The sequence below is a fragment of the Pinus tabuliformis genome, chromosome J (assembly GCF_031772625.1).
Source record: "Pinus tabuliformis cultivar Carrire ecotype Pingquan chromosome J, CPIR1, whole genome shotgun sequence".
Taxonomy (NCBI): Eukaryota; Viridiplantae; Streptophyta; class Pinopsida; order Pinales; family Pinaceae; genus Pinus; species Pinus tabuliformis.
This window is the reverse complement of record NC_142295.1, coordinates 79,695,498-79,710,720: the sequence shown is the minus strand read 5'-3', so window position 1 is coordinate 79,710,720 and position 15,223 is coordinate 79,695,498. Positions and strand designations below refer to the sequence as shown.

Sequence of the window (15,223 nt, the reverse complement as noted above, 5' to 3'; positions counted from 1 at the left end):
TTCAATGACCTAGAGGTGACGACATAATCAACTACATTGGCTCCTTTGATATGGGGAAATCACAAGTAATTGTTGGAATCTAGGATGCATGGGTGCCTATTAAGAATGCTTAGTGTGTGACTCACCTAGTTGAAGAGGTTGTCTCCAATATACTGTCACCAGTCTTTGCCCATTTATAGAATATCTTTGTGATCCAAAATCCTTCAAGTCCTCGCATATGCAAAGTTAGTCCTGAATGAGATCATGATTTGGTGTTATATGGTCTTAGTGCAAGCATTAAAGTCATCAAGAAGAATAAATTCACCCAACAAAGAGCAGTGTGATATCTTTATGTATAAGTCAAGATATGAGTCGCCATCAATATGGATCACAAAGGTCATGAAAGTTGGGGTGATGTAGAAACAACAACAAAAGCATCTCAAAGGGGGGTTGATCCCCACTTGAATTCAAGCTTGTATCTGCGATGCTCCTTCGATGCTATAAGAGAAACCTTAGACTTAATACGTGCCATGCCTCTGGAGCCCTGAATACCACCCAACCTCCATGTCCCATGTCTAAAAATTGAGATCTAGTGATAACTCCTAACTGGGGAAGGGCCTTTTCTGGGCTGTTACGAGTCTGTGAAAAAAGTAAAATTCCTCCATAAATAAGATAAAACAACAGAAGACCAAACAACACCATTACAATTCTAGAAACAAATAGAGATACCCTGTCATTCACTCATAGTGAAAATAAGATAATCAATATTGGATATGAAAGAAGACGATGATAAGATTACGAAGAGAGGCAAATAATAGGGTTACATGTTGCCTCTTTGTAACAGTCATGACTAATGCCTTAGTAATAAACAATAAACAAATATAAACTATTAAGTAATGTTATAATTTTATTTTATAATAAGGCACCTAACATGTACCCCATAGTAAAAGTATGGAAAGCTGGTGTGGATTAAATAGGATAACAACCTTCCCCAGACAGTGTAAATCCTAAACCTTTGTGTAGAAACCCGTAAACCCTAAACCTTTGTGTAGAAACCCTTTTTCACCAAAAATGAGATATTTCCAAGAGTGCATGCTGGATGGCTGAGGATAAGATGATACACGAGACAAGTAATTATAATTTATTTTTTGAAGTATTCCAGTTTAGTTGCTATTTTAAGTCCATAACAAGCAATCTTTTACTTAAAAGAAAGCAGGTCACAGAAATCTTTGCTGTATAATGACAATATAGAGCATATATGTTTATCACAAGTTGATCTGACCCGAGTTGCAAATGAAAAGCCATTGCTAACATGTAAGCATGTGCATAATTTACTAGAATGGCATGGTTTTTGTGTATATTGGAAAATTCTGTTTGAATGTCATTTGGCAAGGGATTTTGTCCTTTGTTTTGTGTTAAATCTAGAATCATATATAGGGTTTTCGTGCTTGATTTCGCTTGCTCAAGGTCTGCAGATGGAACCTGGGAAGTTTATGAATTGAACCACATAAATATTGCTCTCATTATGACAACAAAGCTTGGCTGATTGCATTTTTCATTGAAATATAGCAGTTTAAAGCTTGTGTTTATGACCTCCCTGGCTGTCTTATGATATCCAATGGCCACACTTACTAATCTCTAACAATTTTGATGATGTTGCCAGTTTGCAGTTGGCTATAATAGGCGAGGAGTGGAGGGACATGAAGTAAGCAGTGCAGGTTCTCGGAAGACTGGTGCGGTTGAGTCATCTATTCTTGGTCGAATTGAATGTCTTCAGGCTGTGGCGGGTGCAGTGAAAGAAGTCGTGATGCATTCAGCTGTAGACTTGCGGTCTCCAGAGGCAAGTTTGTAAAAGATGTGGATATATTTTGAATGCTCGAGGATAATAATTTTTTTGGTTTTCTTACAATGAATAAAACATAAATCTTGCTTATTTTTTTATGAATATACATGGGAGATTTTTCCTCTTTCCTTTTGCTTCCCACTGCATAAGTGTGAAGAATATTAGAGCTTTGGCTATGTTCTGTAGTAATGACATCTGTAAAGAGGATGTTGTTGATGCTGTTATTTTCAATCCAGCTTTGTTTAGACATTTCTTTATGCAAGCCGAGTCCATATTTGATCTATTTGTTGTTACCTTAATCAGGATAAGGGTCTTTTGATGGCCCCAGCTATTGGTCTTTACACGAGTTAGAGAAAAAAAATGTAGAAACATATAGCTTTCAGATGCCCTCAAACAGTTAGAGACTGTTTAGATAATCACATCATATTGGTGATGTTTTACTAAAATGTAGTTACAGTAATGATCTTGTGAGATATCATTTTTTTGGGATTAAGTACTGATTGAAAGTCATTATCTATGACTGATATCCATCGGCGTCTTTAACTAATGACCAATTTCTTATGGGTTTGAATAGTCTACTTAGTTCTTATTGCATCAGGTGATGCTCATGGGGGTGAAGAAGGATTGAAACCAGTGACATGAATCAGTTTCAATTATCACCTTTGGGACTTTGCACCTAGTAACCAGGACTTCCCAACGTCATCCATCCAAAGACTCCTCTGGCTCATGTTCGCTTACCTATGGTGTTTTCTCCATAGTCAAGAGCACTTAGCTTGCTGCCCCATTTGCAAAATCTTAGCAAGTATTATGCCTTTTAACTATCCAATCAGAACTCCATACTCATTACTTATGAACAATGTTCCATAGTGATGCACCCTAGATGTTGCCCTTCTTCTAGGGGCTGCAGGGTAATTGGGGAAACATTTTCCCATGCCTCCCTTTGGGGAAAACTTAGGGAAATGTGTGGAGAAACGTTTCGCTAGTGTAGCTGATGCATTTCAATTTTCTCTAAAAAAGGGTGTCTAGGTGCACCACCACCTAGAAGGGGGACACTTGGGTGCCCCCTTTCCCCTTGATATTTTGTCCAACTACCCTTGAAGATAGAACAAAGATAGGGGATAGAGCTTTTAGGAGTTTATGATGTTGGTAATTAATAGTAATATAAATTTCTTAAGAAAAGGTAAGATAAAGGAGAGTCACTTTGACTTAAATTTTTAACATTACCATTAATTGTTTCAGGATATTTGAGAGTGGTTCTTAACTTCTTTTTACCCACCAAAATGGGTAACTCCATAGGAGAAATTTTTTTATGCTATCTTGGATAGCCAACCAATCAACAACCGTACACCTTTACTTGTTGATGATGATATGCCAACTCCTCCACCATTTGCACTAGTCATGCACCACTCACCATCTGGCATTCCTCTTGGATGAAGTTGGGATACCACTCAACATGTACTTTGATCATTTTGAAATATAGTCGGTTACTTGATCATTTTGCAATAGAGTGATTTTACTTAATTTTTTACGCCTTTTAGTATGGATAAGGGGTGATATGGACGATTGACCGATCTTGACGGTAAACCTGTTCTCTCACCTTATGAAGGGGGTTAATCATTAGCCCTAGTCTATTGGGACATCTTCTAAGGCCTTAGGGTTATAGGAGGGGCACTACTTGAAATACTTGGATCGAAATAGCATGTCCACTCTCCTCTACCATACGTAACTCTTTCCATGTCATGTTATCACCTTTGTTATCATCTCCTTTCTTCAGGTTAATTGTTATTTGTTCATTGGGATTTGGCACTCTCTTATCCATATCCTTGAATGGAGCTAGAAAACATTGCCCTGGAGTTTGGTGTAGCTAAAAGAACGAAAAAGCAAAAGATGGCCACAATGAAAGAAAAATAAAAGTTAAAATGCAAAAGATGGTTGGGACATAACTTAGCACATGGGAAAAATCCTAGCTTGAGCTCTACCTTATTCATTAGCCATCACCCAGTTCCGGAGCACTTGATGCCCTATCTCATCGAAAGGAGCCCTTGCGTGTCCCAACCTTGATGAGCAAGAAATTGTCTCATCTTAGGGGGTAAAACAAATGCTATATCATAGACAACAAGCTTTGATCCTTGAGCTATGCACGAAAAAAAAAAAAATTGTAAAAAAGGAGTAAAAGATGCACCATAGGGGTGGAAAAAATAAGGCAAGAAGGGTAACTAATGCCTCCATGATTGCTCCCTCCATTACATTTATACACTCAAAATGTCGACATCCATTAGTTGGTCCTTTGACCATGGCTCTTGGCCATGAAGTCCTTCCCCTCCATTGCCACTTGCCCTAACACTTATGGATAGAAAGGTTGACCTTTGAAATGCCGCCACCCCTTGGGGGTTGTAAGCACCTAATAGGGTTGACTACTTAGCCACTCCTACAAAGGTAGGGAAGACTTTTTACTGGACATTAGAATGAACTAGTTCCAATATTTCCTTGGACCTACTTTCACTACTTGGAAAAGATTTATTAACATTCTTTCCAAGCGCACAACCTTTACATACTCCTTCATGCTCCATCTGCAATTCTGGAACACCTGAAACCATCTGATTAAAGCTGGCAAAGCTCTATAGTCAAGGTGAGCATATCTTCCATGACATAGTTCACATGAATTGATGTCATTATGCACTAATGATTGAGCTGGTTGTTTCAAGTCTATACAATCTTCCTTCACAAACTCTTATTACTCTAGTGGGGTCTATACTTGAGCCCTTGGGCCATAAGAGGACTTTTCCATCAACAAATGCTACTCTATGTCCTTTATCTTCCAAACATGAAAAATAAACCAAATTCTTTTTGAAACCCGGTATATATAATATATTGCTAAGATGAATGTGTTCACCTGATTCTAGCTCAATGGATGTTTTCCCAACGCCTTTGATTACATAATTGTTTTTATCTCTGAGCTCTAAGTTTTGTGATAGTCTCTTTTCCATTAGACTTGTGAGATTGTCATGATCCCTTATCATGTGTCTTGAGGCACTACTATGTACTAGTAGCAAATCATTGCTATCTGCAACAAAACCTGTAGGAGCAAAAAAATAGAAGAAATCTTTGTCACCTAAATCTTTATTCTTGGGTTTCTTTAGATGTTCATCTGACATTAATATCTGTTGTGATAACATGTTGCTTTCCCTCTCTTCATATCATTTGATCCTTCAAGACATTGGTTTTTAAAATGACCATATTTGTGACAACGATAACATTGAATCTTCGACATATCTTTCTTTCCTTGAGGAGCAGGTCTTCTACCTTCATTTCTTCTTTGGAAGCCAAACTTCTTTCTTCCTCCAAAATTCTTGGAACGTGCTACAAATGCTTGAGAGTCACCTTCTTCAGATCTTTGAATCTTTCCTTTTTATATAAGTTTGTATTCTTCTTGAGTACATGAGATCCATAGTTCTTCAAAACTTGGAATCTCCTTCCTACCACAGATACTAGATGCAAACGAATCCCATGAGTTAGGCAAACCATTAATTGTTGTAGTCACAAGTTCTTTATTGGAAATGATTTCATCAATTGCTTGAAGTTGATCTCTTAGTTGAGAGATCCTCATGAAATATGAGGCTATAGTATCATTTCTTGACATTTTAACATCACGAAGCTCATTCTTCAAACTCATTGCTTGACCAATGTTGTTGATGGTGTATAATCCAACTAGGGCATCATACATCTTCTTTGAAGTGTCAAGATTTGCGACATATGGAATCAAATGATCTCTGATGGAATCTACAATAATACTTTTGGCTGTGATATCTTCCTTCTCATATTTAGCTTTCCCTTCATCATCTGACAATTTAGTAACTTTTCCTTTCACAATATCCAAGACATCATTCTTTGCAAGCGTGAGGTCAATCCTTTTTTTCCAAGCCCTGAAATTTGTAGCTCCTTCCAACTTGTTATTTGACTTCATAGAGAACCCATGATCATAGATAGACAATTCAATTGTAGATGTAGGCCTTCAACAATGATCCTTTACTAAAGTTTCTTCAAGAGTGATCTCAATGTCCATTTCTTGACCAAAGCTCTGATACCATGTTGATTTTTCAAGTGCAATAGATACAAGCACTAATTTATGAAATAATGATAATTACTTCTAATGATGTAGATATTCTTTTAACAATTGCAGTTGATTATTAAGCAATTGCACTGCAAAAATTCAACCATAAATGCATAAGAATAGTAAAGATCACAATGCTCAAAGACAACGAAAGATTTATCCTAGGAAAACCCACTTGGGGGAAAACGAACAACCTTTTCCTTAAAGAAATTCTTCAGTTCAACTAGAAATACACCTAATTCCGCTAGTCATCTTGATGGTCAAACCTAGTCAAACAACCCTCTAGTCAAGCCTAGGAACTTTGGCCTTGTCTAATCTGCCTAGGCCAAATTTTGGTCTCCCAGAATCTACCCAGAGACTCGGCCTTGCTACCCAAAATTTTGGCCCTGCTGCTTAGAAGTTCGATTTGCTACCCAGAAGATGCCCAGAAAGTCACACATGCGAAGTCAAAGAGAGAGAGAGAGATATGCTTGAGATGATTCGTCTTTCTTCATCCTTCTTCTTCTTCGGTTGGATGCACAAAATATTTCTTGGCTAACTCCTTGACCTGATGGACAAATGTGGACTTGGATGGGAAACATGTGAAAAGGGGTTATAATGAGCGGAGGGGAGTGATGTATGTGGCATCGGGAAGCGGAACTATGCAACCAAAATTGGGATTTACCATGTAGTGTCGCTCCTAATGCTAGTGGCCAATAAAGGAGATCCCATGAGACTAGGATACAAGGTTAACCAACAAGTAGGACAAGGGGACGAGTACAAACCAAGCCGATCCTTTTCGTCGAATCCCCCCACTAATCCATGCCCAGAAGTGTCCATGCCAAGCAAGCAAAAATACCCAGCCACATAATGAAGGCCATACCTTCGGGGTTGGAAGATCCATCTTCAAACATACAATCATGACAGATGAGCGAGGGTGCATAATGTCTAGATCAGGTGGCAAAGATAATGGCTCAGTGGGCTATCTGGTGGTTGTTGGCTACGGGCTTAGAACCGTCTAGGAGAAAAATTTATCCTATCGGTGTCGCCCACAGGTGGCGGGTAACAGGGTCCACTCTTGTGGCAATTTAAGCACTTGATCTTGCTCAAGTCCTCCTTCTTACCCGTCTGAGAAGTTGCCACTCACTATTACCTTTGGAACCCTTTCCTTTGTGACTCTCGGCCATACCGAGCAAGGCTAGGTTCTCTTATATTCCTGCTTGTTGGCCTTAGTCTCTTTCTAGATGCACTCTTCTCAAAGCCTCTCCCAATTGGTAAGTTTCTCTTGGGGGCAGATTCCTTTGACAAATGGTTCCCATAAATTGGGAAAACCATTCAGTGCCACATTCACAAGTTCTACATCCTCCACTTTCTCTCCAGTGGTTGCAAGTTGATCCTGTGACTTGGTGATCCTCATGAAGTAATTGGTAATATTATTAGACTTTGGCATCTAGATGGATCTAAGCTTGTTTCTCAAGATCTTCTTCTTGTTCATGTTGTTGTTTTGGAATAGGTCCACTAGAGCTATGAACATCTCCCTGGTTGTTTTCCTCCCTGCCAAGTAAGGTATGAGTTGATCCTTCATGACATCCATGACGAAACACTGAGCGTTAATGTCCTCCTTTTCATGGGTCGTTAATTGTGCTTGATCTATTGTCAATTGGATCTCCTTATACAAAATCTTCCAAAGGTATTCTCCTTCAACAACAAAGTAACCCTTGCCTTCCAAGGCAGGAAATTTGATGCTCCATCCAATTGGTCCTCGGATCTAAGAATTGTTGCTACCATCTCTAGATCTAATAATGCTAAGTCCTATCACCCACAAAAGTAAATGTTGGTTTATAAACCGCTAAGGTCTCTTGTGGATCCGTGCTTTGGTCCTTTAAAACACTCACAAAATTAATCCTGATTGGTATGGTCTCCCTTTTTCTCTCTGAAGGATTACCTTTGCCAATCACACTGGCAAATTCGGTATTGTCCTTCCTACCTTGCTTTGCCACCACACTACTACAACAACTAGGTCACTCTTGCGCAACTACTGTGCATGCCACATACCCATATGTAATCACCTTTCTGCTTTTTTTTTTGCTTATCGCAACTACGACCCACCCTTTAAACCTTCATGCTATCAATGACTAAGTTACTATTTTCTGCAGGCCCGTTGTATCATGGCAACGAATCTTCCTTTTATTCCCTTGCTCCTTGCCTTGACAACTATCTTCCTTTAGGCCACTATTCAACTATGTCTACAAGAGCTATTTGGTAGTGTCTTGTTGGTACTCTTCCATGGTTTGAGTGTACCCACGGCTGCTCGACCTAGTGTTGCATGACTCATACTCATACAAGACTCGTCTAGCTATTGACTCAATGACTCATATAAGAATCGGGAATGACCTGTACAAGACTCGTCTAGCTATTGACTCAATGACTCATATAAGAATCGGGAATGACCTGTACAAGACTCGTATAAGGCTTTGAAAAATATTGGCAAAACTTAAAATATGGTAAATTTCAAGCACAAAAAGGAAACTAATGACATTTCCAATCCTTATAAGTTATAAAACCACAATATATGCAATAATTCATAACATCATCTCATAGCTATGATAGTACAACATGACATATTCGATTTTTGTAAGAAAAACATTTAGATAGTGAATAAGAAAAGGAATCATGATTTCATAATCAAAATAAAAAATGGCAGCAAGTTCAAAATTGAAATACATATGTCATAAATGATAAGTCATAGTCTCATAACAATCTTGAGTCTCATGCACAACTACGCCTAGAATAAGCCCTCGAGGAGCTAGTGCCAACATCGGAAGGCTGAAGCAACTGTGAGGCAGGTGTATTTGGAGTTTCCATTTGAGATGGCAAACTAGAGAGATCCTTAGTCTCTTCATCAAGCCAACTCAAATCAGGGGACTCCTCCACAACCCAATCAGACTCTAAATCAATACGATCCAATAAAATTGGATCTAGATCCTTTGGCTACAGTTGTTTTATGAGCATTCAAAGGTTGTAGTAGATGATGTTGAAGAATGTGACTAGGTTCGGTCTTCATAATTTTATTTGAGTCATAATGAAATGTATTTATCAAAAGAAATAAAAGAAATGTTTTCCCTTAGATAGGGTTTTTTTCCCTGATTGTCTGCCTACATCTGGTGTCTATGATCTTTGTGTTATTGTTTTGGTAATTGCTTGATGAACTAAAGATAAAGGAAGAACATAAGAAAACATGAGATATCACAAGTAATTATCAATATGAAGAAAATCTTTCTGCCTCTCTGATTTTCTAAGATGGTATTAAAGCTAAGGTGAAGAAGGAAGGAAAAGGCAACTTGAAGATCTATTAAGAGGAGAATAAGGAGTTTTAAGAAGTTTGAATCAGGGTCATATAAGAAGTCAAGTCTACCATCTTCAGGTACAATGTCTAACTCAATGAAGGGAGAAAACAAATAAGGAGCATCCAACTACAGGGCATCGAAGAAGAGGATAAACCTCATCCTCAAAAAGAATAAAGTCTTGGAGCTAGTCAAAGGAAAAGTAAAGAAGCCTACAAATGAGTCAAGTGATGCGGAAGAGACAAAGTTCAGAGAATCAAAAATATTAGCCATGACACTAATGGTGGATGGAATAAAGAATAATCTCATCCCATATAAATCCAACATAGATTCTGCTCAAGGTATGTATCAAATTATTTACAATCAAGAATCTTGGTCTAATTGCAAGTCGTAAGAATGAAATATGATCTATAAAGATGACAAAGGAAGACACTGTGGCATCCCTCTTTGTGAGAATAGCTAGAATCAAAGATGAACTCCAGACATTCGATGAGATATTACCTGGAAAGGAACTTGTAATCACTACACTTCTAGGATTACCAACATCTTGGAGTGCTTTTTCATTAGGTGTTAATAGTTGGAAGGAAACTCCTACATTCAAACAGCTATGGAATGCATGCAGTCAAGAAGAATTCAAAATTTCATTAGTGAGAAACAAAGAGAATGAAGAGGAGAAAGTTTCAAATGCCTATTCCGCTCATCACAAGAATAAAGGAAACTTCAAGAAGTCTAAAGGGCCTAGAAGGAAGATAGACATATCCAAAATCGAATGCTACAATTATCACAAGATGGGTCAGTATGGAAGCGATTGTCTTGAGAATCCAATAAATAAGAAGAGAGAAAGGGAATATGCAAATGTTGTTGGTGAAGGACCGCCAAAGAAGAACAAGAAGAAAGAATCCGAAGTCAAAGACTTATTTGTTAGGTACTCTTAGGAACCCTATCCTTCCACTATAAAGTTTTGAATTATTTTCCTTTATGCTTTGATTTTTAGTACTTATAGGTTTAACATGCTTTGGAAAAACATTGTTGAATTGTTTTGTTAAAGTTATAGTTATCCCTCGAGATTGGATAAAGAGGGAGCCCTCACCATTTTCCAAAGATAAGTATCTTACTCCTTACATTATCTTTCATATTTGGTTTTTCCTTTTTTTTATCTAGATGTGTTTACACTAGATGCTAATAACATTTCTTTTTATATTTTCCTTGTTTAGGAAAAGCTCGCTGATACGCTCTAGGGCTATGAAGAAAATCTCACAAGACAAAGCACTGGAATTGATGTCCTATAAGGTTGGTCTAGAAAGCAACTCAAAGTTATGTCTTATATCCTACGCTGTGTTCTCTTCAAGACAAAGGTACAAGCATTCATTCTAATAAATTTGCTTTACATTACTAATAATTGTTATGTCTAGGACCTTTGAGTCATAGAGATTCTTGTTTGGGAGATTAATCATTAGATCAAATCTACCCTCATTAAAATCATTATGTTTGTGGAACCCTAATAGGTTCCCTATAAAACCCTAACCTAAGGGTATGTCAATGCTAATAGGTAAACCCTAGTCTATAGAAACAACTATTCTTTCGATGTTTGGGTTTTTGTTGGTAATGCCATATTTGAAGGTTTTAATATGGAAACCCCAGTCATTTAGGGTTGGATGGTAAAGTGTTCCTAGACCTTGAGGTTTTGGTAAATTAGGGTTTATGAGTAAAACCCTTATGTATCAAGAGTAAGCTCCTAGGAATGAAACCCTAGGTGTATGTTTGTCTGTCTAATCAAAACCCTAGCCTAATCAAGATTGTTATATGTCTGACTTTAAATGTATTGATATTTGTGTCTTGGGCTTAATGAATGGATATTGATATGCTTGTGCATGATTATGAAATCGTTGATATATGTGCTAAGCAAATTGTTGATGCTTATAGTGTGCAAAGTCTAGGGGTTGTAACTAAGCCCTAATAGAAGTTTGATATTCTAGGATATGATGAGATGATATTATTTCCACGATGATGATAAAATCTAGGGTTTGCAACAAACCCTAATAGAAGTTGGTCATTTAGTTGATATCTTTGATTGTGTTGTAATTAGTTTTAATTGTTGACATCTAAGGCTTAGTTTCTCGAAGATGGAATCTAAGGTTTGCATTAAATCCTAGTAGAAGTCTAACATATGAATTCTAAAGTTGTTGGATGCATTGTAGAACTATACTTGTTTGAATTGCTTCTAGGGTTTGCAATATATTGTAGTAGATTATGTCATATCCCTCAAAGAAATATTAAGGCCCTAGATATAATGAGATTGATATCTTGATTGAGTTACTGATGTGATCTAGGGGTTATAACCTAAACCGAGCAAGAAGTTGAAGTATAGAAGTATGTGTCTCTTGCTGATTATGAACATAACTAAGTTTTGGTATTTGATGTTTGAAGTCTGATGCTTCCATTATTGTGTGATTCTAATATAGTTAAGATCGTGTCTCTATATATGTATTTGGTTGTACTTGCTGTCTAAGTTGTGCAGGTACATAATCTTCAAGATGATGAAGATGTTCCTTCGTAAAGTTGATCTGGTTGATAAGCATGGTGAAGGAAGTTATATGAATGATGATGAGAAGGATGGAAGCCATGAAAGATTCTTTGAAGTCATAGAAAGAAGTTAATCTACCTAGGTTAAAAGGGAGTCAAAATAAAAGGAAGGATATCTCCCAAGTTGAGAGGGAGGGCATATTATAGTCATGATGGATACCCTGAAGAAATTGGAGAATGCATATTGAGGTGTTGCTGAAAGAAGGAAAGAAGGATTTGGTTGTTGCATGTGAAGTAGAAAAGGAAGCTGAATGATTGAGGAAACCTTTGTCAATACTTGTTTGGGAAATCTCTAAGTCCTACTATAAATTGTGAAGCAACATCAAGATGTCTGAAGACCCCAAAGGTTTGTGTTTACTCATGAGCATTTGAAACGCTGTTAATACTTGGGGTTGTGATTGTTCAGGTAAATCTCTCGAAGTTTTTGAAAAAGCATGCTTGAGGTTAGAGAGATTTGATGCGTTAAGGCATTGTGTGTAAATGCCTGGGAGGACATTTGATCGACATATGTGTTGATGTCTAGTTCTCGAAGTAGTAGGGAGGGTGGCATTGGTCATAGAGCTTTGACCTTGCATTACACACCTAATTCCCTGGGTTGATGGTTAGCAAGTAAACCTAATGGTACCTAGAGATGCTGAAAGCTTTAGTCCATCTTAGTCCCACGCGGATAGATTTCCCTGGTCAGAGTTTGGTCAGTGGCACCATAAGTGCCTAAACTCTCCATGGTTCATGTGTTTTGAGATCTTCCATGTACTTGTATATGTATGTATGAATGCCTCCCTAGTTAAGAGGGAGTGTTGAAGAATGTAACTAGGTTCGGTCTTCATAACTGTATATGAGTCATAATGAAATGTATTTATCAAAAGAAAGAAAAGAAATTATTATTATTATTATTATGAATTTTTAAAGCATGGGTTTCATGCTTGGGTCATCATGTTTTAGGTCAAAGTCCCCATTGAGGACTTCTAGGTTTTGTCTTGAGTCATTAGAGTCATTGTCCATTTAAAGAGACCCTTCTTGGGCTTTTGAATCATGTAAAAATAATTAATATTGAGTAAAATAAGTCATTTGTCACCTCCACACCAAGTCGGCCTACATGAAGATAATTCGACCTCCCGAAAAGGGTATATGTACAAGCAGTTCGAATTCATTTGGAAAGACATCTCACACAAGTTCGATATCCAAGAGAAGGAGGCAGAATAAGTGCAAAATTCCAAGAAGAGGAGGAGATTTGTTGGCAAGTCGAATTTCTTATTGAAGATTTTGTTGGGCTATTTGCTGGGTCGAGGATTTTGTTGGGCTACTGTTGGTTTGAAGTTTCGCTGGGCTACTTCTGGGTTGAAGTTTTGCAGAGTCGAAGTTTTGTTGTGGCATCTAGGTTGAAGTTGTTACAAGAAGGTTATCATCTGTAGAAGAAGGAAAGGGTTGACCTTGTTGTTGGAGGAAGTCTGAGTCGAGGTCAAGGAGTCTTGGATCATCTCGTGAAATAATTAAGGAAGAGTTGTTGACTAGATTTTCCCCTAGATAGGGGTTTTGCCTGGGCTATCCGCCTACATCTGGTGTCTGTGATCTTTGTGTTATTGTTTTGGTAATTTCTTGATGAACTAAAGATAAAAGAAGAGCATATGAAACAAAAGAATATCACAAGTAATTATCAATATAAAGGAAATCTTTTAGCCTTTCTGATTTTCTAACAAATGAAAACCAACTACTCTAACCTCTTTCTCTTTTTGTTGTGGATGTGCTCAAATACCGACCAATTATGCTCACAGGCAGAAATGATGCAGGGTTGATTCATAAATTTGATGTCAAATTCTTGTAATTATGGTGCCTCAAAGCCACAATCTATCCACCAATGAGTTGTAAAATAACAACAAAGATTATCAGTTTGCAACGCTAAACATATAAAAAATAATTAGCAAAATTACAAGCTAAGTTCTCACAATTTGCACTTACATGGCATTTTCTTGTCCTTGAGACGTTGGCTTGCGCTCAATCCAAACATGCCAGATGCTTTCTTGTACATATCTCGTTGCATGTTTATTTTGTCCTGAATATCTTGATCTAGGAACATCTTCTCAATGCATATAATGACACCTCTCATCACCTCAGGAATCTTTGAATGTTAGACCCCTCATTATAGAATAAGCTCGGATTGAGATATGCTCCCGCTACATGCAATGGTGAATGTAGTTGCTTGTCCCACCTGGAATCAATAATTTGCCATAAAGGGAGATATTTAGATTCATCTCCCTTGCAAAAATTCTTGATGGCCTCTTTGGCCTTGACCATGCTCTCATAAATATATCGCATTGCAGGTTTCTCTCCATCTATCAATCTCAAGACTTGCATAAAGGGCTCAGTGAAGTTGATAATCTTAGTGACTTTCTCCCACAAACTATCACTTAGGACAAATTCTTTCATTGTCAATGCTTTTGGTTTTGTACTATCTTTCCAAAATATTTATTGCTAGCTACAAAATATTCTTTTCAAAGCTTGGTACTCATACAAAACGCTTTGGAGGGAAAGAAAATTTGTAGCAAATTGTGTGATAGTTGGGTGACTAAGCTCACCCTCTGTGAATTTCCTCATAAGGTTCAACACCCAAGCATAGTTATAAATATACCTGGTAATTTGTTTACACTCTTGTGCAACATCTTGCATGGACTCCAACTTCCCAATGTCCTCTAGTACCAAGTCTATGCAATGGGCAACGCACAGAGTCCAAAAAATGGTGTGATATTTGGCAGAAAGAAACGTACCAACTGCCACATAATTTGTTGCGTTGTTTGTGATTACTGCGACAACATTTGTAACCCCAACTTCCTCCACAACATCAGCCAACAATGTAAAAATCAAATGTGCATCCTTTACATGTGCAGATGCATCAATGGATCTTAGGAACATGGTTCCTTTAGGGCAAGCTACAACAAAATTTATTATTGTTCTACCCCTCTAATCTATCCAGCCATCAGAGATAATTATGCAACATGTAAACTTCCATGAGATTTTAATGCTCTCCAATTGTGCCTTAACACACTTGAGCTCCTCATCTAGTTCATTCCCCCTAAGTGCATTATAAGATGGGGCTTTGTATCTAGGGCCAACACCTGCAATGTGCATCCACCATGGGTTGATAAAAATAAGGCTTTGCATAGTTGAATGAAAGATTATTATGGTACCAAAACGTCATCACTGACATATCTTCATCCTTTCTCTTCTTTTCATTAAAACTCTCCAAGGTTGGTTGAGATCTTAGAGTTGTACGACGAGGGAAGAAAATAGAGGTTATACTCTTGTTTGCCACAACACTTGAAGAGGAGTTACCTGCACTTTGATTTGGTGGTTCAATTTGAGAACTACCTATCCCAGGAACCTCAACCT

The 15,223-nt window shown here is 37.7% G+C and overlaps 1 protein-coding gene across 1 annotated transcript in view; it reads left to right on the top strand.

Annotated features, from left to right (window-relative positions):
- Positions 1-15,223, top strand: part of LOC149225603 (uncharacterized) — a 150,356-nt gene that overhangs the window by 106,376 nt on the left and 28,757 nt on the right. Inside the window, exon 5 of the mRNA XM_089377191.1 lies at positions 1,643-1,819. Coding sequence (XP_089233317.1) covers positions 1,643-1,819 — 177 coding nt within the window. The remainder of the gene's footprint in view (positions 1-1,642; positions 1,820-15,223) is intronic.